Consider the following 27,039-nt stretch of genomic DNA (forward strand, 5'->3'; position numbering starts at 1 on the left):
TGTAACTAATATTGGAAAAATGGGCCATTTTTGAATGTTTCAGTGTTGAACTGTCATTGTGACTGGAAAACCTTCCACATCACTTCAGAGAATCATGGAATTTGGGAGTTGAAAGGGACCCAAAAGCTATTTACTCCAATCCCTATATAAAAGGCTTCCCCACAATAATATAATAGACAAAGTTGTCCTCCAGGCTCTATCAGAAGACCTCTGAAGAGAGGGAACCCAATATTTATCTAAACAGCCCATTTCATTTTTGAATAGCACCAGTAGATAGACAATTTTTCTTAATATCAAGCCTAGATTGGCCTTTTGACAACTACCATTGTTCTTGTTTTTGAACAATTATACTTTGTTTTGCACTGAAGAATTTATTCTCTTTCTAGAGGTAGATAACATTTTTGATCAAGAGTTTTTTGCAATTGTCTTGGATTATTATGTTGATTAGAGTAGCTAAATCTTCCACAATTGATCACCATTACAAAATTACTCTTACTGTGTACAATGATCTCCTAATTCTGTAGTTCACTTTGCATTAGTTCATGTAGGTCTTGACAGGTTTTTATGAAACCATCTACCTCATCATTTCTTGTGGTAATATTCCATCATAATATTATACTATAATATCTTAATTTTATTTTCATAATTTTTTTGCATCACTCTCATTTTATTTCCCATTTTTTCTCTACCACTCCTCATTCTTTTAAAAAACTTCCTCTAGGAATTCTTGTTGAGTTTGTGTCCAGTTAGCATTTTTCTTTAAGGCTTAGTTTGTAGCTGTTTTTACTTTACATCTTGGTCTTCCCTGTCATTGTAGTAGCCTTTGGTCAAATTCTTTGGTGTTATTGTTTGCTCATTATTCCAGCCTACTTCTTGACTTTGAATTTTATGCTAAAATTGGCTCTGCTTACCTTGGGGTGTCTTAAGTTCAGAATTTTTCATATTGTTGTTTTCAAAGCTAGTTTTTGGGGGGTTCTATAAATTTTTAATATTTCCAAGATGGTATGATTTGGAGAGCTGTGATGTTTACCAAGGAAGTACCTTTGCTCCACTGCTGTTGCATGTTCCAGTGCTCATCTTTGCCTTGGAAGTGTAATGAAGGCCCCTGATCCCTTATGATTGATCAAAAGTGTTCTTCTCTACCTTGGAACTGCAACCTAGAGCTATATATCAATAGAATTGATAAACAGTGCCAGGTCCTGTACCTAGTGCAAACAGAGGGTCCCTGAAAGTCTTTCTGACCAGTTCTCCAACTCACTTACTCTCTCTGGGTTGATGGTTCCTAAAGCTGCTGAAGCTGCTGTTGCATCCTCCTCTGAGTCGGCTCCTTTTGGTCCACTCACCTCAGTGTCCCAGACCTCTCTTGCATATCTCTTACATTGTTTTATTCTAGAAAAATAGCTTACTCTAGCCTTTTTTGGCTTTGCCATTTCAGAATTCTATTTGAATGACATTTTAAAATTATTTGGAGGGGAATGTTGGGAGAGTTCATTTGAGTTGCTGCTTCTACTACTGACTTATATTGAGCTTGTAGTTCATAACTCTTTTCTCTTTAGCCTCCTATATTCCCTTCCTCATCTCTTTCAGAAAAATTGCTATCTATGCCTTGGGTTCCAGCTTAAATTTATGAAGTAGATTTTTTTTTGTACCCAGGTACAAGATTTTACATATATCCCTATTGGATATCCCCATCTTTCTTGATGTATTCCAGTGCTCTAGCTTCTCAGGATCCTTTTGGCACCTTGACTCTTATTAAATGTGTTATCTATTCATCCTAAATCTATATTATCTATAGAGTTGATGGCCACATACCAAATTTAAAAAACAAATTTAAACAGCACAAGACCAAGCACAAGTCCCCTCCACTAGTTCCTATTATGATCACCTGCAACTATTGGCAATTACTTTTTGAGTCTGTTCATCCAGTTAGTTTTGAATCTTTCTCATGGTATTATCATCTAATTCAAATCTTTCCATTTTTCTATACAAGAATACAATGAAATTCATTTTCCAAAACTTTCCTAAAAACTAGGTGAATTAAATCAACAAAATTCTCCTCATCTACTTTTTCAATATTATTGTCAAAAAAGGAAATGAGGTTAGTTTGTTATAACTTGTTCCTGATGAAATTTCCCTTAATCTTTGTAATCTCTGCTACTTGACATGTTCTCCAAAAGTTTCTTTAATGATCCATTCTAGAATTTTCCCAGAAACAAGCCAAACTTACTGACCTATATAGTTTCAAGACTGTTTTCTTCCTCCCCTCCCCTTTTTTTGAAAACTGGGACATTTTCTCTTCCATATTCTTATAGTACTTCTTTTTCATGATTTTCAAAACATCACTGACAGTGGCTTAACAATTATATCTGCCAATTATTATTTTTTAAGTTCTGAGGTTTCAATAATAATACTAGCTAGTATTTAGGATAACACTTGAAAGCTTGCAGAGTGTTTTGTATGTGTGATTTTGTTTGTGCCACACAACGACTTTGTTGTCAGGTGCTATTACCTATTACTTAATGAATTAAGAATCTGAGGAGGAAAGATTAGCTTGCCCATTGCAATATAGTGTCTGAGGAAGGATTTGAACTCACTGTTTCCTCACACACACACACACATATATATATATATATATATATATATATGTATATATATATATATATATATATATATGTATGCCACACTCTTATATTCATCTTTTGTTATCTGGTGTTGCTTCTGTCATAGACATATTTCTTTAAAAAATCTGTATTGGTTGGTGAATTCCTTGATTTTTCTTTTGGACAAATGCTTTTTTCTTCCTTGCTGCTTTTGGTTTGGGGTGGGTGAAGACATAGACAAATAAACAGAGGGAAAGGGAGAGAAAAATAAGGACATAGAGGCAGAGACAGAATAATTGAAGTATTTAGCATACACTAATATGCCAAACTATGCTACACACTCAAGATACAGAAAGAAAAATAGGACTGACTTTGCTCTCAAGGAATTTGCATTCTAATGGAGACGACATATTGAATGTTTCAGTTGCAAGTTGGTTGGAAAGGTTCCCATGATCCTTAGCAAAGCAGATAGTAATGTCTCTTTTAAATGTAATTTCTACTGATAAAATAGATATTTCCCATGTTGAGCCATTTGATAATGCCATGGACTTTAGTGACAAGAAACTGATTTTCTGGATCTGTAATAGATGTGACTATAGCACTTTCAGGAGTAGTAATCGGGCTGCTATGTCACAGGAATTGCTTTAAGTTCTATTAGAGTAAGCATTATTAAATTCATTGTATTTTCATCTTTAGCTCCAATGTCCTGCAGATAAAGTAGGTGCTTAATAAATTTGTATCGAGTAAGTTGAAGTAATTCACATTTACCATGCTCCCAAATCCTCAGTTCTATGAGTTTATCCAAATCCTTTATGGACAGGGGCTGTATTTTATTTTTCTTTGTATCTCCTATGTCAAAAAATTAAAATGCAAATGGGAACTATTTAACAAAATTAATAAAAATACAGTAGACATAATGTTGATATGTGAGTTTTTAAGTCTATACAGTTTAATGGGTACTGTTTCTATTTGAATTTGTTACCACTGCCTCCTATTAAACAAGAGTCACTGACCTTTACTTTGAGATATGGCTCAAAACAGCCCCTAAACTGAAGGCCCCCTGCCTTGAATAGCTTATCAAAGATTTTATTCCTAAGGCATTAATGATACTCGATCCCTTTTTTATTTCTTCTCTCTCTTTATTGCTAACATTGAATATTTCAGAGAGAGACAGAGACACACACACACAGAGAAACAGAAGCAGAGAGAAGGTGAGGAAGAAAGGGGGAGGAAGGGGGAGGAGGGAAGGGAAGAAGGAAGGAAAGTGCAGAAAGAGGAGAAAGAGAGGGAGGACAGAAACAGAAACAGATCCAGAGAATCAGGGAGACAGAGAAAAATGGAGAACAGAGCCGTGTATGTGTGTATGAGGTAGAGAGACAGAGACAGACAGAGAGAGACAGAGAACGGAGATTGAGAGATGGAGACAAAGGGCACTCTAGTAGATGTCTGGATAGCTGAAATCTCTCACTTGTGACCTCTTTCTCAAACTTCTATTTCTTCTTCCTATTAAGGTGGTAGGTAATATTTCTTCAGTACTAGTGTGAGCCCAGGCTTTTGCTAAGGGATAGCATATTTTTACTCCACATTTAAAAAATACAAACATTGATTTGTTAACATAAATATCAATTAGATGGCATACATGAATTTTTGGACTTGTGTGAACCTAACTCATAACAAAATGTTATGACTTATCATTGGTTGATTTGTTTACTCATGCATTTGCCATTTATTTACCTTAGTGTAATGCCTTGTTTGTGTTGAGTAATGGGGTGGGATGGGATGAAAAGATAGTCTAGACCAGAGGACCTAGGTTTAAATTAATTCTCTGAAGTCATCTAACCTCCCTTGATCTCAGTTTTTTCATCTGTAATTTGAGATTCTTGGATTAGATAACCCCTGACATCTCTTCCAATTCCAGTTCTATGATCCTATGATACAATTCTTTTGTTTAATTAGTTAAAATCTAGTTGAAATTGTATGCCCATGTAAACTTAAATGTGCATAAATATATATGTGTCATATACATTCACTAATTGCTTCCCAAACCCTGACAAATTTTGCAAGAATGTGCCTTTGGTTACTTATGGTCTCTAATGTTCAAAGTCAGTAAAGATAATGAACTATGACCCCATGTAAAATTTAAATAATCCATTCTGAACATAACCTAAACTGTCCTTTGTAGATTGATTGAAGAAAGTAAGAATAAAGGAATTCCAATGGTTCTAAAAGTGTATTTAAGAATATGTGTTTTCATGATTAACTTTGTTGCTAAATATATTTCATGGACTAAATTTAATATAAAAATAATTAAATTATAAATACAGCTTTGGAAATAATTTTCAGTGTTATCAAATCCTACAAAAATTCCATTTTACAGGCATAATTTAGATAGACTAAAGCCAAGTGCTTTCTTCTTACCTTCTCTTTGCCTCCTTCTGATTTCTTCTTACCTATTTTAATAATTCAAAACCTCTGTGATTTCCATGATGTGGGGACTGCCTCAATAGATTGAGATGGCAATAGCTTCACATCTTAATAAATGAGCATCACAGAATATGATTGATGAATTCTCTCAACCATTCAGGCTTAGACTTTGGATTGATGGTTATACAGTCTGATATTAGGCCCACATTTAAAATTTTTCCATCTTATGTAGGGCTTGACAAAAAAAAAAGTGCTTTTCCTGCATAGCTTCCCCAAAAAGAAGATGGGGAAAAAGAAAGATGGAATGAGTTTCTGGGATAATTTTGCTAAATTTTAAGAGAGAGGGGAGGAAAATAGAAGATTGAAAAGCATATATATATATATATGCTTTTCATATATATATATTTGATAAGAGATTGTCTGAAATGGAATGAACTGGGTTAAGAATTGATAAAAACTGAGGAAAGAGGGAAACATGGTCTGAATGAAAAGTGCAATGAGCCAGTTTCTCTTAGCTTGGCAGTTGTTGGAGCTGGGTATTGATGGTAAGTAAAACAAAAAAAAATACCCAAAATAATTGTGGGGTGGCTAGGGTTCTTTGGATCCTAGATCTTAGCTTGAGAACTGGAAGGAAGTAGTTATCTACATAGCTATATGAAACTGGTAAATCATGTATTTATAACTAGACCATTTTGTTTATTACATTTTTTACCAGGCCTATCATTTTGCCCATGTTTCCTTTTGACTCTGAATGTTTGACCCAGTATTCATTTTCCTGACTAATCAGTGGCTAGTCATTGTCATTTCTTTAGTACATTATGCAAAATGGCATAATTCTTAAGTGAGCTATTTTATTCATACTTTTTTTAAATAAAAGAGCGCTACACAGAGAAAAAATTATTTTTCCTAAAGTAAATACAATGAGCCACTAGGTGATATCTCACTAAGACATAACATTTCTCTGAGTAGAATCAATTAAAAACAAATATAAGAACAAATGCTCCAGAATATCAATAAGACTTTTACTTAAGAGTGCATTGACTCAAATAAAAGATGTGATATATTTAATTAATACATCTGGAGTATGCTACTCTAGCTAAAATGTATTTTATAGGACATTAGAGCTTTTAAAAATAAATGTCTCTAAAAGCAGAACACATTGTAAAAGTAACCAAGTTATCCCTCTAGCAGGTCTATATATTATCTGTGGCTGTGAAGAGTTGGTGGTTTTGTTTGTATCCATTAGGTATGTCTGCTGCTAATGGTACTTAATGAGTCTCCATTAACTGGGCTTCATATTGTACTGGTTTTGAATTGCAGGAGACAGCACCCTGAATAGAGAGACACTAATTAAGTATATTTATTAGAAGGGGGCTTGTGTCTGTCTGTGGTGTATATTTCTTTTGTAAAGGACTCTTTCTTACCCGTGTGCTACTCCTCTAACTCTTCCCCCCCCATCCCATTAATTCTACTTTTACTAGTAGGGTTGAGGGCATTTATTAAGCTTTCATTGAGTGTAGAAATTCAGTTTTGTGACAAAGGAGTTATAGAAAGGACTCAATTCATCTAGAGTACAGTAAAATTCGCAACTGTCATAGTCTTCATTTTTATTTCCTTAATAATTACTTATCAATCTCCTAGGCATGAAAAAGAAGTGAATTTTTTTCTATTCATGAAAATTTTGGGGTAATCAGGAGTAGGAAAGATCTGCAAAAATTAATGTATAGGGCTATCCACAGCATTAAGGTTCCAGACAGAAAGTTTATTGAAATAGAAAAAACATTTTGAAAGGGGAAACAAATAAGAAAGAAAACAAGAAAGAGCATTTAGTCAAACTGAGTCCCCAAAACATCTCCCCTTACCATAATTCATTTATTCTTGAGTTTCTTTTTTAATTATTTGACATTTTTGATCTTACTATTTCACCCTTTAGGAATCAATGTACTTATTTAGACTATCTAAATTATGCCTGTAAAATGGAATTTTTGAAGGATTTGATAGCTGTGTCTATAATTTAATTATTTTTTATATTAAATTTAGTCCATGAAATATATTTAGCAAATATAAAAAACTTATTTAGTTGTCATTGTTTCATTATTGTTATTATTAATATCTTGCATGTTTACAGCACTTACAGATGTGTAAAGTATTATATGTGTAATCCCACTTGAGCCTTACAACAGCTCTCTGATACAAAAGTTTTTATGGGATATCTGGTGGTACAATGGATAAAGCTCCATGTCTGAATTCAGAAAGACTTAAATTCAATCTGAGTTCAAGTACTTTCAAGCTGTTTGATCCTGAGTAATCATTTAATTTCTGTTGCCTCAGTTTCTTTATCTGTAAAATGGGGACAATAATTGTAAAGGATACAGAATAAGCATGATGTAAGTGCTTATATTATATGCACAAATATATAAATGTTATAAATTGTTATATATTATTTAGAAATAATATACATATATTATTATTGTTCTTTTTACTTCCATTTTACATATGGGAAAACTGAGGCTAAGATTAAAGTGACTTGCCTAGGGTCACACAGATAGTAAGAGTCTGAGGTAAGATTTGAATTCAAACTCTATGATTTCAAGTCCAGCACTGTATCAACTAGATAGAAAGAAAATTAGGTGGGCAAAGCCCTTTTTTTTTTTTGTAGTGGTTTGTTTTATTTGTTGGTGTTCTTCCCCTCCACCTTCCAGAGTTGCAGAAGTGTACTTCCAGTTTAAAGAAGTGAATGAGAAAGTGTCCTACATAAAGGACTCTTTGCTCTCTCTGGACAGCCACGTGGGACACCTGCAGGACCTCTCTGCCCTGACAGTAGACACACTGAAAGTACTTTCAGCTGTGGACACCCTGCAACTGGAAGAAGCTCTGTTGGCCAGCTCAAAGCATACTGCTTGTAGAAAACTCCCCCACAGCTGGAGCAATGTCATCTGCTCCGAGGTGCTTAATAGCTTGGAAAACTCTGGGAAGATGAATGGTCAGTATTACAGTATGCCCCCATCCTTGCTTCAGAGCCAGATGAAAAGCTACCACTTTTCTGGAAGACAGAAGAGTTCCTTTTTGGAGATCATGGACAGTCAAGGACCAGAGGAGGACCAGAAAAAGAAAGAAACCCCAAGTGGTCCAGTTACTGTGTTCCTTAACAGCAACTCACCTCCTAAGCTTAATCAATTTCTCCTGGTGTCCCCCAGTATAGCAAAGGCTTCTCTTTCGGCAGAAGCTGACATTGCTGTGTCTTCTACAAAATCTGCAGCTGAGCCTGGATTGGGTTGGCTGGCAACAGAGCCACAAGCCAATCAGGATAATTTCCCCATTTGTTTGAATACTCAAACATCAGCTGGTATTGATAAAAAGTCAATTGAAGATTCTGATGAAGATTCCATAAATAGATCAATTAGAAAGAACAGTGGAGATCTCCTTCCACCAACTAGCTGTTTTGTCCCCAAGTCGGTGAAAGGGACTTCACTTCCTTTCCAGAGAGACAGTTTAAGAGAAGGAGGTGGCTATGTGAATTGGGCATTTTCAGAAGGGGATGATGAAACTGGTGTGTTTAACACGGAGAAAAAATGGCATTCACAATTGCCCTCCAGATGTAAATTGGACTCTTCTGATAGCAGTAACTTCCAAGTCCAGATGGGGATAACCAAATCCCTTAACTACAACTCAGCAAGGTCACTCCGGTGCAAAAGCAATTCAAAGTCAGAGTCGTCACTCCAGCCAAACACACGCATTTGGTTCAATCCCCTTCGTAGAGACTGGACCGTTCTCCAAAATGGCAGCTTTAAATCTCGCAAGGAAGAAAGACTGATAGTGACCTGCAAAAGTAAAGGCAAGGAAAGCATATCTTTCCCTCTATATACTAAATTACCTGTTTAAAACATTCCCTGATTTTCATGAGCTCTTTTACCTTTGATTTCCCTACCATCTTTTTCTATGTTCTAGTTATTTAAAAAATGTTTTTCCAAACAGTGACCTCAGTCTTACATTTCCTTTTTATTGAATTCATTCATGTCATCCACAGATTTTTCAAGATACCCAGAGAAGTGCCCATCAGTGTGGACCAAAGCAAAACTTCGAAGTAAGGACAGGAAATTGTGGAAGGAAAAGAAAAAACTGCAGCGACTTCAAGTTCCGGTAGGTATGGACTAATTTCAAAAGCCAAATTTTCTTCTTGTTTCCCTTGGTTATTCTTTTGATGTGGTTACCTGTTTGAGCTATGCTGTTCCTTATTTCAGAGTGCTATATACAGTGTAAAAAAGATGACTCACAAAAGAGATGTTTTATGTAATAGTATGAGGAAATGGAGAGCTTCTTAACTGTTTTTGTAATGTTTAGATTAACTTCAAGATCCCATGTCCCTGTGCTTTAGATTAACTTCAAAATCCCATGTCCATGAGCAATAACAGGGAATCTATAGCGGTAAAATTACTGAATTACTCCCACACATATTATTGAAAGCACTCAACTCCTTTATACTCTTAACTTCTTGGCTTCTTTTTCTTCCTCCCTTTCTGGGGGAATATGGCTTAGGTCTAGTCAAACAGGAACCATTGAACTCTATACATATTGTTACATCTCTGACCAGGTAGAGCTAAATAAATATGAATCCATTCCTCTGGTCCACTGTTAATGTTCGCTGTGTAGAGTTGATCAGAATTTGGTACTCTCATTGAATCTCAAAGTGGCTCTCTATTCATGGTCAAATGACTGTGGAAGGAATGGGTGCCATTTATAAATCAGTAAACCTTTGCTAAGTGCCTACTATGTACCAGGCATTGCCAGTGATTCTTTTATTCTGAAGATAGTACTAAGATGAGAGAAAATGAAATAATGACCTAACCCTAATGGAATTTTAACTTTTTTAGTCATTATTTAGGTAAGATTCTAAAAGTGTTTCTTAATCCTTTTATAATTACATACTTTCACATTTTCTTTTCTATCCCTGGGGAAGAGAAAGAGTACTTTATCTCAGAAACTTGAGGATAGCTTTTTAAAAATATATAGAATATGCTGATTTTACCCCTTGAAAACAAAAATTTGGATTATAGATCTTGGGGCATGGGATATGATACAGTTTAATTATACAGGGAAATATCAAAGAATTGATCTCTCTCTTCTGAAATCTGGTGACAGAGTACAAGAATATGTTGAATGCAATTTGATTGGCATTTCATATTAACTCCCCCTCTTCTCATCATCCCCTTCCAAGAATTATTGCTTGTGTTTTTATTAATATAGCATTAATGTTGTCAAGAAAGAATTACTTCAGATTGTATTTATTGACTTCAGAAAGTAACAGACATAACATAAAGGATGCCTGGCCAAATATTTACTCTGTCTTTATAACATTAATCTATTTGGAGTACCCATGTTGATGTCTATTTCAGTGTGAATCCATCAGGGACTCTAAGCTTATTTTGAAGACTTGTGATCTAGCAGGACAACACTTCTCTCATTCTTTGATATAGTTTTTTTAAAATGGGCTCCACTGTCCACCACATGGTCTTGCAGACTTGTAAAATCTAAATTTAACCATAGAATTAGGAGCACAAATTTAGAATGGCAAAGGACTTTTAAAGTTTTTAAGTTTAAGCATTTCATGTATTAGATGAGGACAGTGAGTATTTACTAAATGGGTACGTGGGGGCAGGTAGGTGGCGCAGTGGATAGAGCACCAACCCTGAATTCAGGAGGGCCCGAGTTCAAATCTGATCTCAGACACTTAACACTTCCTAGCTGTGTGACCCTGGGCAAGTCACTTAACCCCAGCCTCAAAAAAAAAAAAAAATGGTAAGTGATATGTCTAGAGTCACAAAACTAGGAAGTAGTCAAATTGGGTAAGATTTCAACCCAGGCCTTCCTAATTCCAATTCCATTGTTTTATCTACCACTTCATTGCCTTAAAAACTATATATATAAGATTTCATACTCATTTTTCAATCCTACTGTTTCTTTTCTTAATTCTCCTCCTTTTGTTCTAGAAATAGGTTTATATAAAGAGGGCATTTAAAATGTGTGTGTATACATATATATCTATATAATTATAGCTATATATATATATATATATTACATGTGTGTATGTATATATGTATGTATATATATATATATATATATATACTTATATATTAGTTATATAGTTATAATTACATATTATGTATATCCTATTAAAGGCATGTAAAGTTGTATATTCATATATGTATGTGTATATATTTTCTAATATCTACACAGAATTTTTGGAACAAGTAAATATCTCATTGCTATGATTACTGTTGCTCTTTGTGAGGGAAGACTTCTGAACAGAAAAAAGACAGCAACATTTTTTATCTCTAACCATTAGGAATTCAGTTTTACTTGGGATGGCAGTACATTTTTCTTTATCCGAACAGTTTTGGGACAGTTGTCATTAAATAGGTATAGGCTTGGATTGCCCTGCTTAGGTGCCATTTGACCAATCTGGAACAACCTGAAATACATTCAGGTTTTTTTGTTTGTTTTGTTTTTATGCTTTCTTTCTTTCTTTTTTTTTTTTTTAGTTATTAGAAATTTGAAATAAATATATAGACTATATATACACTGTATAGTTTTATAGAAAGTCAAGGAATTTTTTACCTAGTTTCTGGGTTTTCTTAATTTTTTTCTTAAGTGCTTTCTTGCTTTCTGTAATTCCATGGACTTTTTGCTAGACAAATCTGATCATTCATTTTTCTGATAGCTGCTAGTCATGTAGATTGTCCTTTCAGAGTTTGATGGCAAACTAGCACAAATTTTCTAATCTATCATCATTACAAAATAAAAAATGAACATATAAAGTCATATAACTATATCTGTATATATTTTGGAGGGAACTCCAGCCTGGCAATGTGATGGACCATTTAGTGAAGCCGTTGTGTATGGGACATTCATTCTCATGACTATAGATAGACGGGTTTGGAATAGGACTTGGGTTTTAAATGGCCTAGTGATAAACAATTATACTTTCAGATGAATAGTTATTTGCCAACATCTGTCCTTTTTTCTAGGTGATAACAGTGAATAACTGTCACACACAGATGAATTCGGAACCAGCAGAAAAAACATTTTCAGTGGAAGGAAAAGAGGATGATAAAAACTGGCTTACCATCTCTGAATTTAGTCCAATAAGTATGTAATGACCAATGCAATTTCAGAACTTTAGACTATATCTTTAGGAATTTATTCCTATTTAAATATTGAATCTTGACTATTGAATGTAATAAATGTTTATTTTATCTTAGGCATTTATATTCTTAGCCTAGCTTTCTCTTGTATCACATGGTTCAGAAAGTAACTCAGGACTGAGCCACCTATGGATAGAATGAAAAGCATCTGACAGACTAATACTAAAAATAATTAAATTATTTGGATGAAGATCAAGAATACTAACAGAGCAAAAAAGCATTTTCTAGGAATTAACCTTTTCTTGTTTTTTTTTTTTTATTTAGTGTAATAAGAGCAATTTTTGGGTAGTTTACTAGAATTATACAATATTAGAAAATAGAAATAAAAAATGAATATTCGAGATTATTAATTCTAGATTTTTCATTTTATAGATGAAGAAATTTAGGACTTTGTGTTTAATCAGAATAAAGGTTTTTGTTTCAATGATTCTCTGTATTTCTCTTTTTCTCTTTCTTTCCATTTCATGCATAGTTGTCTGAGAGCTGTGCTAAAACAATAAAAGCAATGGCATTAATTATTGGATATTTGTCTGTCTCTTCCCCTCCTCCTCTTTCTTCCTCTTCCCTCCTTTCTTTTCCTTTCTCTTCCTTCCTTTCTTGTTTTATTCCCTCTTTCTCTTCCATTCTCTCCTTTTCCTCTTTCTTTTTCCATTTCTTTGTCCTTTTTTTTTTTCTGCAGTGAGGGAAAATATGCAATTTCTGAATTGTGTTAATGAAAAGCAACAAATGATTAAAAAATCAGAAATCAGGCAAGCAACTTGTATTTAAGGTTTTCTAAGCAAACTATTAAAGAGAAAAACAAAGGAAAAGGAGAGCTTGCATTCAGAATTATAGAGAAAAGGATGAAATTCATAGTGACCTGTGTTGAGTGTGTGATGTTTGTTATTGTATTATGAACATATGCTTGTTATCTATGTTCAAAGTGCAGGCCACTTTACCTATTAGAAGGGAAGATAAGGGTTCAAATAATGGCACCCATTCTCAAGGTTTCCAGCGAGAATGAAGAGTGTCCACAATAATGGAAGAATTGTTAGGACAAAAAGTATAAAAGAGGCAATGAGGAATTCTGGCTCATGTCAGGAGGCTGGAAAGTAAAACATAATATAGAACAGAAAGCAAAAGAGAAAAACCCTGATCATTTGAAGTTAAGAAATATGAGATTTCCCAAAGCAAAGAAACCTGGACCCACTTCTTATCCTCCAAGCACTTTCTTTTCCTCCAATAAATTTGTCCTTAGAGGGGAGATCATTTAGAGAAGCACAAGCCCAGTAGTGAGAATTGATGATTTCTTGCTGAATGATTCTAAATAGTCTCAAAAAGCCTTTTGTCTCTAAATATATGGTCCTTTGGTCATATGCATTGTTAGATACTTCATCTAGCCATCAGATGATGAATTTATATGTTCACACTAACTTCTAGATCTATCTGCTAAGGTTTGAAGCACTTGTGATTATGTATAGGTTTTAGAAATATGCTACAAGGACTCAGGAGTGTATGAAATAAGTTTGTTTACTTATGGTTCTCCCAAGAAGCAGGGGAATTCATCCAAGGGGCAGTTTCCTAAGTGAATTTGCCCTTATAGACATGGGAGTGAATCTTTTATTTCCTTTCCCAAAATGCAAGATCCCTCTTTTGCCCCTCCCCCCATTGACTGGAGATGATGAGGTTAATAAGACTTCTGCTTATTGTGTCTTCCTCATTTACATGTTCCTCTTCCCTCATCATACAATCCATGTTCAAAAAATGGCAGAAAACTCCACCTTAGGGGAAGAGAAGTTAATATTAATTAACTCATTAAACAAGCATTTCAGTGCTTGCAATTAACCTTCACCTACTTCTTGTTTTTTAGTTGGTTTTATCAGTTCAGCGGCTCAATATCTTGTTTTGTACAAGTAACTAGGTCAGCTTAAATGGCCTTTCTCTAAGTCTTTGTTTCTATATGAAAATATAATTCTATAAAATATGCTCACAATAGGTGGAATATACAACTATTTGAAGAATAAATAATTTACCACCATATTTACTGTGGAAGAGAAGGATGTTAGGAGGATCTAATTGTCAAAAGGTGATAGAAATCTAGTAGGATAAAGATAATCAGTTATCCCAAGATACTTCCAAGTAGGAGCTTAAGTATTATTCAATTAATTCAGATCCTTCCTAGGTCCTGAGCACTGAATCATCACTGAAGGAGATACATAATATAATTAAGAAATTGTTTCTGCTTTCATAGATAGTCTAGTGACATATACTTTAAATAGAAATAATTATTATATCTGATAAATGCTGCAGAAAAGTACCATGACATTTTAGGCAGGGAGAAGTTTTGGAGGTAAAAGTCATAGTTAGCTCAAGATTTCAGGAAAGACTTCTTGGAGAAAATATTTGAGTTAGGCTTAAAAAAATGAGAATTGTATGTGATAGAGGCAGAATGGTAAAGTGCTGTCAGATGTCATTTAGTGGTGTCATCCAAATCAGAGAATCTAATTTTGGAGCATTTAGGAAGAAGAGAAGAGCTAACAATTTTTTTTCCTGAAAGTTTATTTAAATACCATCAATAGATTTTTGCAAAATCACTTAAGAAAGTAAGGCTTTTGTTTCTGACTATGAAAGTCAGTGTCTTTTTTTTTCTGATCAGAATAACTTATCACAAAAATTTTTTGTCTAAAACTAATGCAGACAAGATTAGAAAGGAAGCAATAAATTGGGAAAACATCTTTACATTTAAGGGTTCTCATAAAGACCTCATTTCTAAAATATTTATAAAATTGACTCAATTTAATTCATTTAGAATTCAAACCATTCTCCAATTGATAAATGGTCAAAGGATATGATAATTTTCAGATGAAGAAATTAAAACCATTTCTAGTCATATGAAAAGGTGCTATAAATCATTATTGACCAGAGAAATGCAAATTTAGACAACTCTGAGATACCACTACACACCTGTCAGATTGGCTAAGATGACAGGAGAAGATAATGACGAATGTTGGAGGGGATGTGGGAAAACTGGGACAATGATGCATTGTTGGTGGAACTGTGAATGGATCCAACCATTCTGGAGAGTGATTTGGAACTATCCTCAAAAAGTTATTAAACTGTTCATACTCTTTGACCCAGCAATGTTTCTAACTGGGATGTTATCCCAGAGATCTTAAAGGAGGCAAAGGAACCCATATGTGCAAAAATGTTTGTGGTAACTCTTTTTGTAGTGGCAAGAAACTGGAAACTGAGTGGGTGCCCATCAGTTGGAGAATGGCTGAATAAGTTATGGATATGAATGTTGTGGAATATTATTATTCTGTAAGAAATGATCATCAAAATGCCTTTAGAGAGGCCTGGAGAGACTTACATGAACTGATGCTGAGTGAAGTGAGCCGAACCAGGCAACATTGTACAAGGCAACAGCAATATTATATGATGATCAATTCTGATGGACATGACTCTTTCCAGATGAGATGATTGAGACCAGTTCCAATGATCTTGTGATGAAGAGAGTCATCTACATCCAGAGAGAAGACTGTGGGAACTGAGTGTGGATCATAACATAGCATTCTCGCTCTTTTTGTTATTGTTCACTTGCATTTTGTTTCTTACTCATTTTCTTTCCTTTTTGATCTAATTTTTCTTATGGAGTAAGATAATTGTATAAATATGTTTACATATATGGGATTTAACATATTTTAACATGTATAACATACATTGGATTGCTTGCCATCTAGGGGAAAAAGTGGGGAGGAAGGAGGGGAAAATTTGAAACACAAGACTATGCAAGGGTCTGTGTTGAAAAATTATCCGTGCATATGTTTTGAAAATAAAAAGGTTTCAAAAATTTGTCTATTAACACTTCCTCCTGTGTAATGAAATTGGAAAATGGGCTTTTTGAATTTTCCTAGTCACCTCCACTTAGAATGAAATCATTTAGGGGAAAAAAAGGGCCCAGTCATGTCCAGTTTTGCTAATTACTATGAATGAGCTATTGTTTTCAGAATAATATCATCTACCATTTTATCTTAAAATTTTTGATATATTATAAATCCTTCCACATTCCATTTTAAACATAAAATTTAAAAGCTTTGTCTTTTGGAGGGAGAAAGAGGTAGAACACTTTATATTTCTTCATATTTTCCCAGTATCTGCAATAGTTATGCAACATATTCACTATGTGGCATTATGTTTTAGCATAGGACTTACAAATGCCTAGAATCTGAAGCTAAAAAATTAAATAAAACCAGTTTTTACTTGATAAGTATGGACTTTATTCCCTTAGCACTTTTTATTTTTTAGTGGGGAGAACTGAAACCTGTATCTTTGATCTAAATTTTTCCTAGTACTGTTAAGTAAAATGTATTCTGAGATTTTTTTTCCTTTAATTTCTTACATCTTATGTCAAAACATACAAATACTTCTCATTATCTTTTGGGAAAAAAAGAAATGATTTAAATGAAAAAATATTATTATGGGCTTTAATTTTCTTTTAAATTACATTTAGAATCACATACATACCAGAAAGCAAAATCTCCAAAAATTAGAAGACATGCCATATGTATCAATGACTATCTGAAGCAACCTCATGAGGTAAGAAATTTTATTTGACAGGTAACATATAAAGGTAATTTTTTAAACTCATCAACCTCATTAATTTCAATTTTCTGTTCTATCATTTACTCCTCCCCTTCTTCATCCCCCCCTTCAATTTATTTTCTTTGAAACTCTTTTAACTATTGTGTTTTTTCCATTAAAACATCTCATTCTTTGCCTGTTGTTCCTTTTTATCCCTCACCTTGCTTTTTGTTCTTTTTTCACTCAATTCTATTCAACAAATAAAATTACTGAGTAATTATTCTGTATGATGCACTGTGCCAGGCAGGCCATGAAGAAATGAAAAGATGAGGAGCTTAGAATCTAGTGGAAGAAATACAATTTAATCACAAAAAAGTATACCATCCAGGGGTATTGTTTTTGTTTTCTTTGAGAGCTTTTATCTCTCTACTTGCCTCTGTTCTCCCAGCTTATCACATTTTTTCTGCTCTTATTTCTGTCTTGATCTTAAGGTCATGCCATATGAATGGAATGAAGGAATGAGAAAACATTAATTCAGTGTTTATTCTGTGCCAAACACTGATGATACGAATCTAAGCAAATGAGTTGGTCCCTAATTTCATGTAGCTTACTCTGATAGGAAAAGCATATAAGAGGAATTAAATGGAGGATAATACATGTGGTGTTTTGAAAATGTTAGAAAAATAGCATAGGTTGTCCTGACCAGCGGGACTCAGTTATTCAGGGAGTCGAGGGGGACCCAGCCTGAAAAAGAAACGGGCGAGAAAGAAGAGCGAGACCAAGCAGATTCTTGTCAAGGTCTCAGTTTTATTGCTCTTGGGGTACAGCTTATATAGCAAAAAGCATGAGAAAGAGAAGTAGGGTAGGGCCTGGGAAAGGAGCAGGAGTGATGGAGAAGTAGGGTTGGGCCTGGGAAAGGAACATGGGGATGGCTGGTTCAATGAACAGGAACAGTTTGAGGTTAGGATACAATGTTGGAATATTCTATGGTCGGCCGATTCTCAGAACAATTTGTCTGAGGGTAATGCCCATAGGGGGGAGAGACACCTGGGCCGAAGCTGTTGGCTCTCAACAATAGGTAATGTAGTAAGATAAGGTAGATAATGTAAGAGTAAGATAAGGTAGAAGCTTACCTCTCATAAGACAGGGTTCCAGAGGAACAGTCAGAATTCTGGTAGGACGGTATGAGGAAATCTGCCCTTGGATACCTTGTCATTTATCCTATTGGCAGTTATACCTTGTCTAACATCAAATCTTAATTATCCTCAACCATCCACAGGCCCTCCTTCCAGCCTGATCCATATACCATAATCCAGGGAATCAAATTTTTTGGAGAAGAGACCATTCAACCAATTGCCAACTTGTTACACATTGGGGTCAGCAAGCCAGGTTAGCTAAAACCACAAGGTCCTTGGAGTAAAGAGATAAGAGGGAGATATTAGCATATTACAAAACCATTTCCACTTGTACCCCCAAAGCAGCAGTGTAGTATCTTGAATCCAGTAGTCTTGGGGTAATGATTTCCCTCAGACCACCAGCCTGGCCCCTAGAGTCATGTTCATGAGAAGCATCCCTTAAAGAGAAGCCTTTCATCCTTGCCATGACATCTTGACCTATGACACTGGTGAGCACAGGCCAACGAGTTTAGAGAATAGCAGTGTCTTTGATGACCCAGCCTTCAATCCAGGTTAACAAGCCACTATCCAAGGAAGCAACTCTTAGGAAGGTCCAAATGGGTAACTACTTTCACATGCTCTGCAACTCCTGCCTCATGCTATCAATGAACTGGAAAAGAAAGTTCCTTTTGTTGTTGGAAACCTGGGCATGGTCACGATTCAACGCTAGAAATGTCATTACTGAAAGAGGCATTAAATGCATAAATTTCAATTTGAGTTGTAGTCTATGCAAATAACTGCTGGAACTCTGTCTTTCCAGAAATCAGCCGGAGTCAGGATTACCAAAAGTCTTTATTCTTGGTCTCTTGAGGTCACCGTCAGGGGATTAGACTAGCAATCTCCACACCACCTTCCTCTCTCAACGGCCAGGAAAGAATGCCTCAATTTCCTCCTCCTCTACCCACACACGGCATTTTCCCCTCTTTGTCCCACCAGTCAACTCAGCACAGAACAGCTGGGGAGGGTCAACCTTCAATCATGTTAATAGAGAACAGTCCAATTGGCAATTAGTCTCACGTGCTTCATTATCCAAGTGCATTTGCTCAGTTCTAGCCCTTTACAAATAACCAATGACTAGTGTTTTTTGAGCTCATCCTTAAAAAAAAAAAAAAAAAAAAAAAAAGATTTTCTAATGTAAACTTTGAAGTATTAATTAAAATAGCAAAGTTGGATTTTCTGGCAATTCCAGGATATTCTTCCATGCTTTGCTAGTATTATAATGAATGCCCTTAATAATGATGAAGTACAAGTTCTTGAAGTAACTTTTGAATTGAAGATTAAACAGTATTCTACGTAACTTTTTAAAAAAAGTGGTATTAAAGAAGATACATTACCTTTCTTGAAATGACTTTTGAATCAAAAGTTAAACAGAATTCTATATAACTTTTTTTAAAAAGTGGTATTATTAAAGAAGTTACATTTGCCTTCTACATTGCTACGATACCCTAAGGACTGCTGGACCTTTCTTTGTGCCTTGTAGCAGGAACTTTCTGCCAAGGGTTATGCAACCAATTTTAGAAGCAGGAGATCATGAAAGAGGTATTAAATGCCATAAGTTTCTATTGGAGTTGTATTATGTGTATATACATAATCCATAATCCTTCCACATTGCATGGGGGTTAGGGTCATAGGGCTCGTGAGAGCTAGAAAATCTATGTAAAAATTTTTATCACTCCCTTTGCACCAAAGAAGTCTGAATTTTAACTTTTCTTTTTCTATTATCAGGTGTTTACAGTACTTTATTGTAAAATTTGAGGGTATATAAACTTTATGTTGTCTGCTGTCCTTTGCCTGTCATCTGAAGCTTCCATAAAACTCTCAAGAAATCCTCACTCAATTTCTTGCCAATCCTCAATATATTGAAACCTGAGATGGGGAAGTTCACAGTGTAGAAGAGGAAACTGTTTTTTTTTTTTTTTTTTTTTTTTTTTTTTTATCATTATCATACCATAAAAATCTCTCATGCTATTAGAGTTTTGGTTGTATCATTATTCCTAATTTTTTTTAAGCTTATTCTATATTTCTTCATCTTGCATTGTAAGAATGTGGTGGGGTAGTGGAAAGTGGGGAGGATCAGAATGTAAAAAGTGCTTGTCACAGATTATGCTTTGATATTATTTTGCTGAAAATGTAGGATTATCATGTTTACTGTATATTCATAATGGTATCTACTTCTTTTTTAGGATTTGAGCAAAAATGCTCACTGGACTACTAGGCAGACAAGTCAGAACAGGAACTCACTGTGAGTATTTTGGAGTCAAGCGAAATGCATTGTTATCAATGTTTTTTGAGTTTTTCTTCCTTTTAGCTGGATTTGCAGGTTTCTAGGCAAATGTTTTATCTTCAGAAAAATGATTGATATTGGGAAAGGGCCACATTGTTCTTTTAGTATCAGAAGAGTAATAATTACTGATTAATACACAATTTTACATTTTGGTACAAATGCCTCAAATCAGCCCTTTTTTGATTGTGTGATATGGTTGGATTTGGACATGGGTTAAATCTCAGTGTGGCTAATTAATTCATATGCAATTTTGAGCAAGTCAGTTTATATTTCTAGGCCTCAGCTTCCTCATTAGCAAAATGTATTAGATGATTTCTAAGGTCCTTTAACTTTTAACATAATAAACTGTAAATATACTATATTATTCTGAGAACTTCCGATACTTTTGTTCTTATGGCCACCTTCTTGGTGCTGAATGATTCTCTTAAAAACTAAGAAAAAAATCTTTAATGTAATTTCTTGTTAAGATAGTTCATGCAACAATTTGGAACCCACTGACTATGAATCATATAATAGAAATAACTCTTTGGCACCTTTTTAAAGCAAAAAGTGAGACTAAAGCAGACTGAAAGTGTAATTAAGTTTATATATCTTATTTTTCATTTTTTTTGTTCTTCAGTTTCTAAGAGAATATTTTTTCTTCTCAAGCTTCTCAATAACACTAATTCTCTGTCTTAACAACAGCTTTGATGATAAAAATGTAAAACTTAGGGATGTTAATGGTTTTCTGGAACTCTTGTTATTTAAGAGAATAAACCAGGAACTGAAGTGCAAAGAATATTTTATTTAATTGCTAGTGTTTTCTGGATGTCACCAGTTAAAAGTGCTGTGAAATGAATTGGTCAGCTGGTCATGGAGGTTTAACTTTTCACATCAGTATCTCCATAAAACACTGGTTTTTACCAAGTGAATTAAATGTTGTTACTTACGTTGATTCTTAAATCTCCTTCAAAAATGTATCCTCCAAACTGCTTTTAAATATAAGATAAATATGTAATTATCTTTAGCTTTGGTTTCTTCTGTACCACTTTTAAATTTGTAAAGTACATTTATATGTTATCTCATTTTATCCTTATAACAACCTTATGAGATAGGTACTATTATCAACCCCATTTGCAGGCATGCAACTGAGACTGAGAGAAGTTAAATCACTTGCCCACAGTCGCAGGGCTAATAAGTGCCTGAGTCAGGATTCAAATTCAGGTTTTTCTTACTCCAAATCCAATTCCATATCCCCTATGCAATCAATTTTTGATAGTAGTTGAATGCTACCCATACTACATCCTCATGGGCTTATTGTGAGGAAATTAACATTAAATATTATAATTGATAAATTGCTACATACATTAGTTACTGTTTTTTATTGTTATGAGTATGTGAATTTATATTTATACATAAAGAGGATCATAAATGGCATTAATTTTTTAAAATGATGTTCTGAAGCTATAAATAGTAACTACTTGTCCAGAGAAACATAGTACATTATTTGTAGAATGAATAATTGATTTTTATGTCATAGAAGGAACTCTTTGGTTTATTTGTTTTAAAGTAACACGGTTACAGGAATATACGTAATCCATAGGTGATGAAGTATAGAGGCAGAGATAAAAGATGAGTATATAATTACAATAACAATAATTATTATAATTATAATAGTTAACATTTATATAACATTTTAAAGTTTGTAAAGTGCTTTACAAATATTATTTTATTTGATTCTCACAACAACCCTTGGGAGATAGGGCTATTATTACCCACATTTTACAGATGAAAAAACTGAGACACTAACTTAATTGAGGTTAAGTATTAATAACCACAATTAACATTTATGTAGGGTTTATCATGTGCCAACCACTGTACTAAACACTTTTTATTTTTTGACCTTCACAACAATCCTGGGAGATAGGTGTTATTATTATTCCCATTTTTCAGATGAGAAACTGAAGCAAATAAAAGGTGGCTTTGCTAGGTCACATAACTAGTACTTGTCTGAGTCTGGCTTTGAATTCAAGTCTTCCTAACTCTAGATCCAATACTCTGTGCACTATGATGTCACCTAGCTCTACCTAGCTGCCTAAAGAAACACAGTAACTGACAATATGTAATTGTAATGAACATTTTATTACTTAGTAATTCTTGCCCATTGATTCTGTTTTTATATCATTTGATTGTTGACTAGTAATTTCATGTCTAGAACTGAATTTTCTTAAGTCTTTCTCCAATGATCAAATACAAGGCTTTTTTGAGGATGAGGGTGGAGGTGTGAGGATGGGGGGGAGTGTTCCTTAGAGCCACAGTTTCTCTCTGATGGTTTTGATCCAGGAAAGGGATATATATCATTTATTTATTTAAAGTTATTTTTCACTTCCAAGGGGTACCTTACCTTCAAGAGATTTAGATACTCTATTTTACCAATTGTAGTTGAATCTCAAATGCATAACCTCTGGTCTATTTGACATGTTTGTTACTATTTTTAATTAATAAGAATGTTAAAGCATTATCCAAATTCATTTTAAAACAGATCCAGAAGTTTGGAAGGAATTGACAGTAAGTCTTAAATTTTTGAATTTTTTTATTTTTTTATTTTAATGATCTCAAGTTGCCATTCAAGTAGTAATACATATGTGTGTGTGTGTCTATGTATTCTACCTCATTTCTTCTCTTGTACTTTGTGGTTATTAATTTATATATGTAGACCCAGTCACAATGCTCATTTAACTAATTTTACAAATATTCTTTATTGATCTGCTCTAGTATATTTTATATATATACACACACATACTGGATAGCAAATCAGGTAGCCCATGTTGTCTAGAATTTTCCCCATCTCTGTCTCATAGTAACTCTAACACTCTCCCCTCTTCAAGCTTCCCAAACGCAGCCATCATGTCTAGTAGAGATAACTAAGGAAAAAAGAATCACTTGTTGCCACTTCCCTTTCAGGGAAAGCCAAAATAAAAAGATGGTATTAATACTTCTTATCAAATAACTTAGAGTCTAAGATTTTCCTGGAATTGGACACATTGTGGTATTGGTCTTTTAGTTATGATAATGTTATGATAATGAACTGTTATGATAATGAAAGGTAGTGTAGTGTAAGGGAAAGAATTTTGGTTGTAGTTGGAATTAAAAACAAAACAAAACAAACAAACAAACAAACAAAAAAACTGGAGTCAATTCCTGGCTTGAGATATTCCTGATTGGATCCCTTCTCTGAATCTCATTTGTAAACCAGGAATAACAATACAGACATCATATGCATCAAAAGTTTATAGTGAGGAAAGTGATGGAGCACTTAAAGTTCTACAATAGGGCTACTTTTTAGCCTTTTTTTTTTATCCTGTATTTTGATAAAGCCTATGGCTCCCTTCTCAAAATTGATGAGATGACTCATCAAAAAAGATGAGAAAGCTCATTGTAATAGTTGACTTTTATGTAGTGCTGTTTTTATTCAATCATTTCAGTTATGCCCCAGTCTTTGTGATCCCATTTAGGATTTTCTTGGCAAAGATACTAGAACAGTTTGCCATTTCCTTTTCCAGCTTGTTTTACAGATGAAGAAACTGAGGCAAACAGGTGAAATGATTTGCTCAGAGTCATACAGCTAATAAGTGGCTGAGGTTATATTTGAATTTGTGTTCCTGATTCCAGGCAGGCCCAGGACTATATCCACTGAACCAATAAGCTGATCCTTTCTATATTACTTTAAGATTTGTAAATTACTTCCCCTGTAAGAAATTTTATAATGTAATAATTATTGTCACCAATTTAAAGATGAAGAAGTCTGAGGGGCAGAAGATTAAATAACCTTCCCTCTAGTCTCCTAGCTAGTAAGTATTAGAATCAGGACATTTGCATTATACATTGCTCTACTCTATATAATGCCTCATTAGCTTTTTTATTTTGGACATGAGCAGTTAGAAGTAGCCCAGTTAGACCAGAAGGTACTGTGATAACACTGTTCTGTGTACTTAAGGTAACCAAACAACTTTTTTTTTTTTTTTTTTGTTCTTTTGCCCTTCTCTTTGTCCCCATCTTAACATTTGCCCCTTTATGGATTTATTTTATTTAGGCATTCTAGGTAAGTGAAATAATCTGTCTATAAATTGCTGGTAATAATGTGGTTATGAGAGTCTTGTTCTTTGAGGGAGCAAGGAGAATTGGGCTTGGGGAGAGTTGTGAAGTGTGATGGGCAGCTGAGTGCCTTTTATAACCCAGGGCTATAATTGGCTCAGAGAAACTACATTTCTGAGGCTAATATTACTTGTCTTCCTTCAATTCCCCATATAAATATGTTTGGAAATATTGCATTGATGATTGGAAACTGTCAGGGTAGCATTCACACAATAATGTGTTTAAAGAATATTAGCAATCTTTTCCAGATATTGAAAAGACATTCTGATGAACCTGTTCAATAATAACTTTGAAAACAATATATTCCTAAGAATTTATTTATTAGTAGTCAAGTAATTAAAATGCCAATCTTCTCTCATTTCAGAAATTTCTGCCTCTTTAAAAACTACTCAAGATCTGCGTGATCATTATTCAGGTAAGAAGATTCTTTGCAAAATAGCTAAGTTTAATATAGTGCTTTATATGGGTTATCTCATTGGATGCTTACAACAACTTTATAAGGTAGATAAAATAATATTCCTGTCTTGATTGATAAAATAGATTGAAAGAGATCCAGGGTCATAACAGATAATGAGGTAGGATTTGAGCTTCTTTTCCTCACTTTTGAGTCAAGCCTTCTATCCACTCTGATATCTAGTTGCATATGTTTTGAGAAGGAAGGGTCATTTTGTCTGGAGGGTTACCCAGAGAAGTCTTCATGGAGGAAGTAACACCTAAGCAGGTGTTGAAGTAAGGAGGGGACTTCAATAGGAGGATATTGTTGGGAGGAATACATATGGAGAAAAGAGAGAACAAAAATATAAAAATGGCAGAGGGATGTTTGAAAATAGAAGATGAAGATTATTTCATATTGGCTGGCAGGACTGTGATGTTCTTTCAGAAGGGAAGAAAAAAGGATTTGGAGATTTGATGATGATTTAGTTTTAAACATGAGGAACTTGAGGAGCTGGTGGGACATTCAAGTGAAAATATTTAACAAGGGAATGGTTGACCCTTTAGTAGCAGCTGTCAGGATTTCAACCCCAGAGCAATGGGCTGAAACAACAGTTGGACCTCAGGGAACAGTGTCTTTTTCTAGGGGTATTCCTCCACTTTGTAGAAGGGAATTGACTGGCCCCAGAAATAGCTGTGAACCCCCACTCTCTTTAACAGTGGGCTCAGGGCTCTGCAGAAATTCATGACACTTGTTCATGTGGAATTGTTTCCAGAGACCCATTCATAGAAGTGCAAGCAAACTGACCATACTGGCTTTTTTTGGTCTTGTGTAGATAAGGTTATGTTTCCTGTTGGCTGAGGATTATTCAGTATTTGATCAATCCAAGGCATACCTGCATGTTTTCAAAGTCATATTTATTTAACACAGACCAAACCCACTAGACCTACCATATCTAGGATAAGTAAATATTTCTTATTGTATTACAAATCTTCTGAGATGGAACCATTAACATTGAGTGAAGTTGCAAAGATACAATTTAGGTTCAATATAGGGGAAAATTTCCTAATAATCAGAGCTAACTCAGAATGGATGGGGTTATCTACTGAAATAATAGGTTCTCCTTCAAGAAGAGGCTGATGACCAAAGGTTGGATATGTTGTAGTGGAAAAATTTTTTTGTGAGGTAGTGGGATAATATAGATTTGAGTAGATGTCTATTGCAGATCTTTTCAGTTCTAATGTTAGATGATCTCACAAATCCTAACTTTAGACTTATGCAGGAATCTACTTACATTGATAGCTTAGCATGTAGAATTTGATTCTCTTAAGGGATGTATTGGCTTAGATAGAAATGTTTCAGATTCAAGTCTACATTCAACCAGTGATGTATCTAGAATGTCTAGGTTCTACTATTCTTCTATACTGGTGCTTAATATTCTCTTGCATTGTCCTGACAATCCCTTCTTCTTTAGACTCACTCACTCAATTGTCAATAAGTATTTAAGTATCTACTGTGTCAGGCACTATACTAGGTATTGAGGATACTAATACAGTGAATGAAACTACCTATTTAAAGGAAGTTCATCTACATACTAATGGAGGAAACAAGCATGTGGATGTAGTTAATTCCAAGGAGATTTGAGAAGGGAGGGTACTAGTTGTTGAGGGCAGCTGGCTTTGGAGCCAAGAAGAATGGGGAGATGTGGTTTTGACTATGACTAAATGAAGGAAAGGGTAGCTCTGTAAAATCATTGATAATTTGGTTTCACTTTATCCTTTGATCTTAACCTGTTTATTATCCTTGGTTGATTTGTGACTTCACTCTTGGGCCTGGATTGAGCCTAAATAATTGATTTAAATTTTTCTTTGATTCTCTTAAATAGTCTGTTAGTTACATTCCTAGGAACACCAGGAATTTTGACACCTGGAGTCCTATTAGTTAGTCTTGCATTTCTGTTCTTTAGAAAGGCAGCACTCCTAGTCAAACAAATCTCTAGTTAATCAGAATCTGTGGGTTAACCAAGTTGCGTCCTGTAGCTCATTAATTATATAACAATTCTACCTTAGTTATACCTTGCTATTTCAGGTTCAAAATGCACATAATTATACTTTACTTTCCTAAGTGATGGTGTACTTGGAAACAAGAGCTAAGCAAATTTTTTTTAACCTTTGTTGGCCTTTGGTTTTACATCACCTTCATTTCCCATTGTTTCCTTCTTTCCCAT

General features: G+C 34.4%; 1 protein-coding gene across 1 annotated transcript in view; it reads left to right on the forward strand.

Annotated features, from left to right (window-relative positions):
• TRPM6 (transient receptor potential cation channel subfamily M member 6) overlaps positions 1–27,039 on the forward strand; it is a 154,645-nt gene that overhangs the window by 101,065 nt on the left and 26,541 nt on the right. Inside the window, 7 exon segments of the mRNA XM_074281417.1 lie at positions 7,727–8,859; positions 9,052–9,164; positions 12,050–12,170; positions 16,716–16,801; positions 20,145–20,203; positions 22,767–22,792; positions 24,744–24,794. Coding sequence (XP_074137518.1) covers positions 7,727–8,859; positions 9,052–9,164; positions 12,050–12,170; positions 16,716–16,801; positions 20,145–20,203; positions 22,767–22,792; positions 24,744–24,794 — 1,589 coding nt within the window.

This window comes from Sminthopsis crassicaudata, chromosome 1 (genome assembly GCF_048593235.1).
Source record: "Sminthopsis crassicaudata isolate SCR6 chromosome 1, ASM4859323v1, whole genome shotgun sequence".
NCBI lineage: Eukaryota > Metazoa > Chordata > Mammalia > Dasyuromorphia > Dasyuridae > Sminthopsis > Sminthopsis crassicaudata.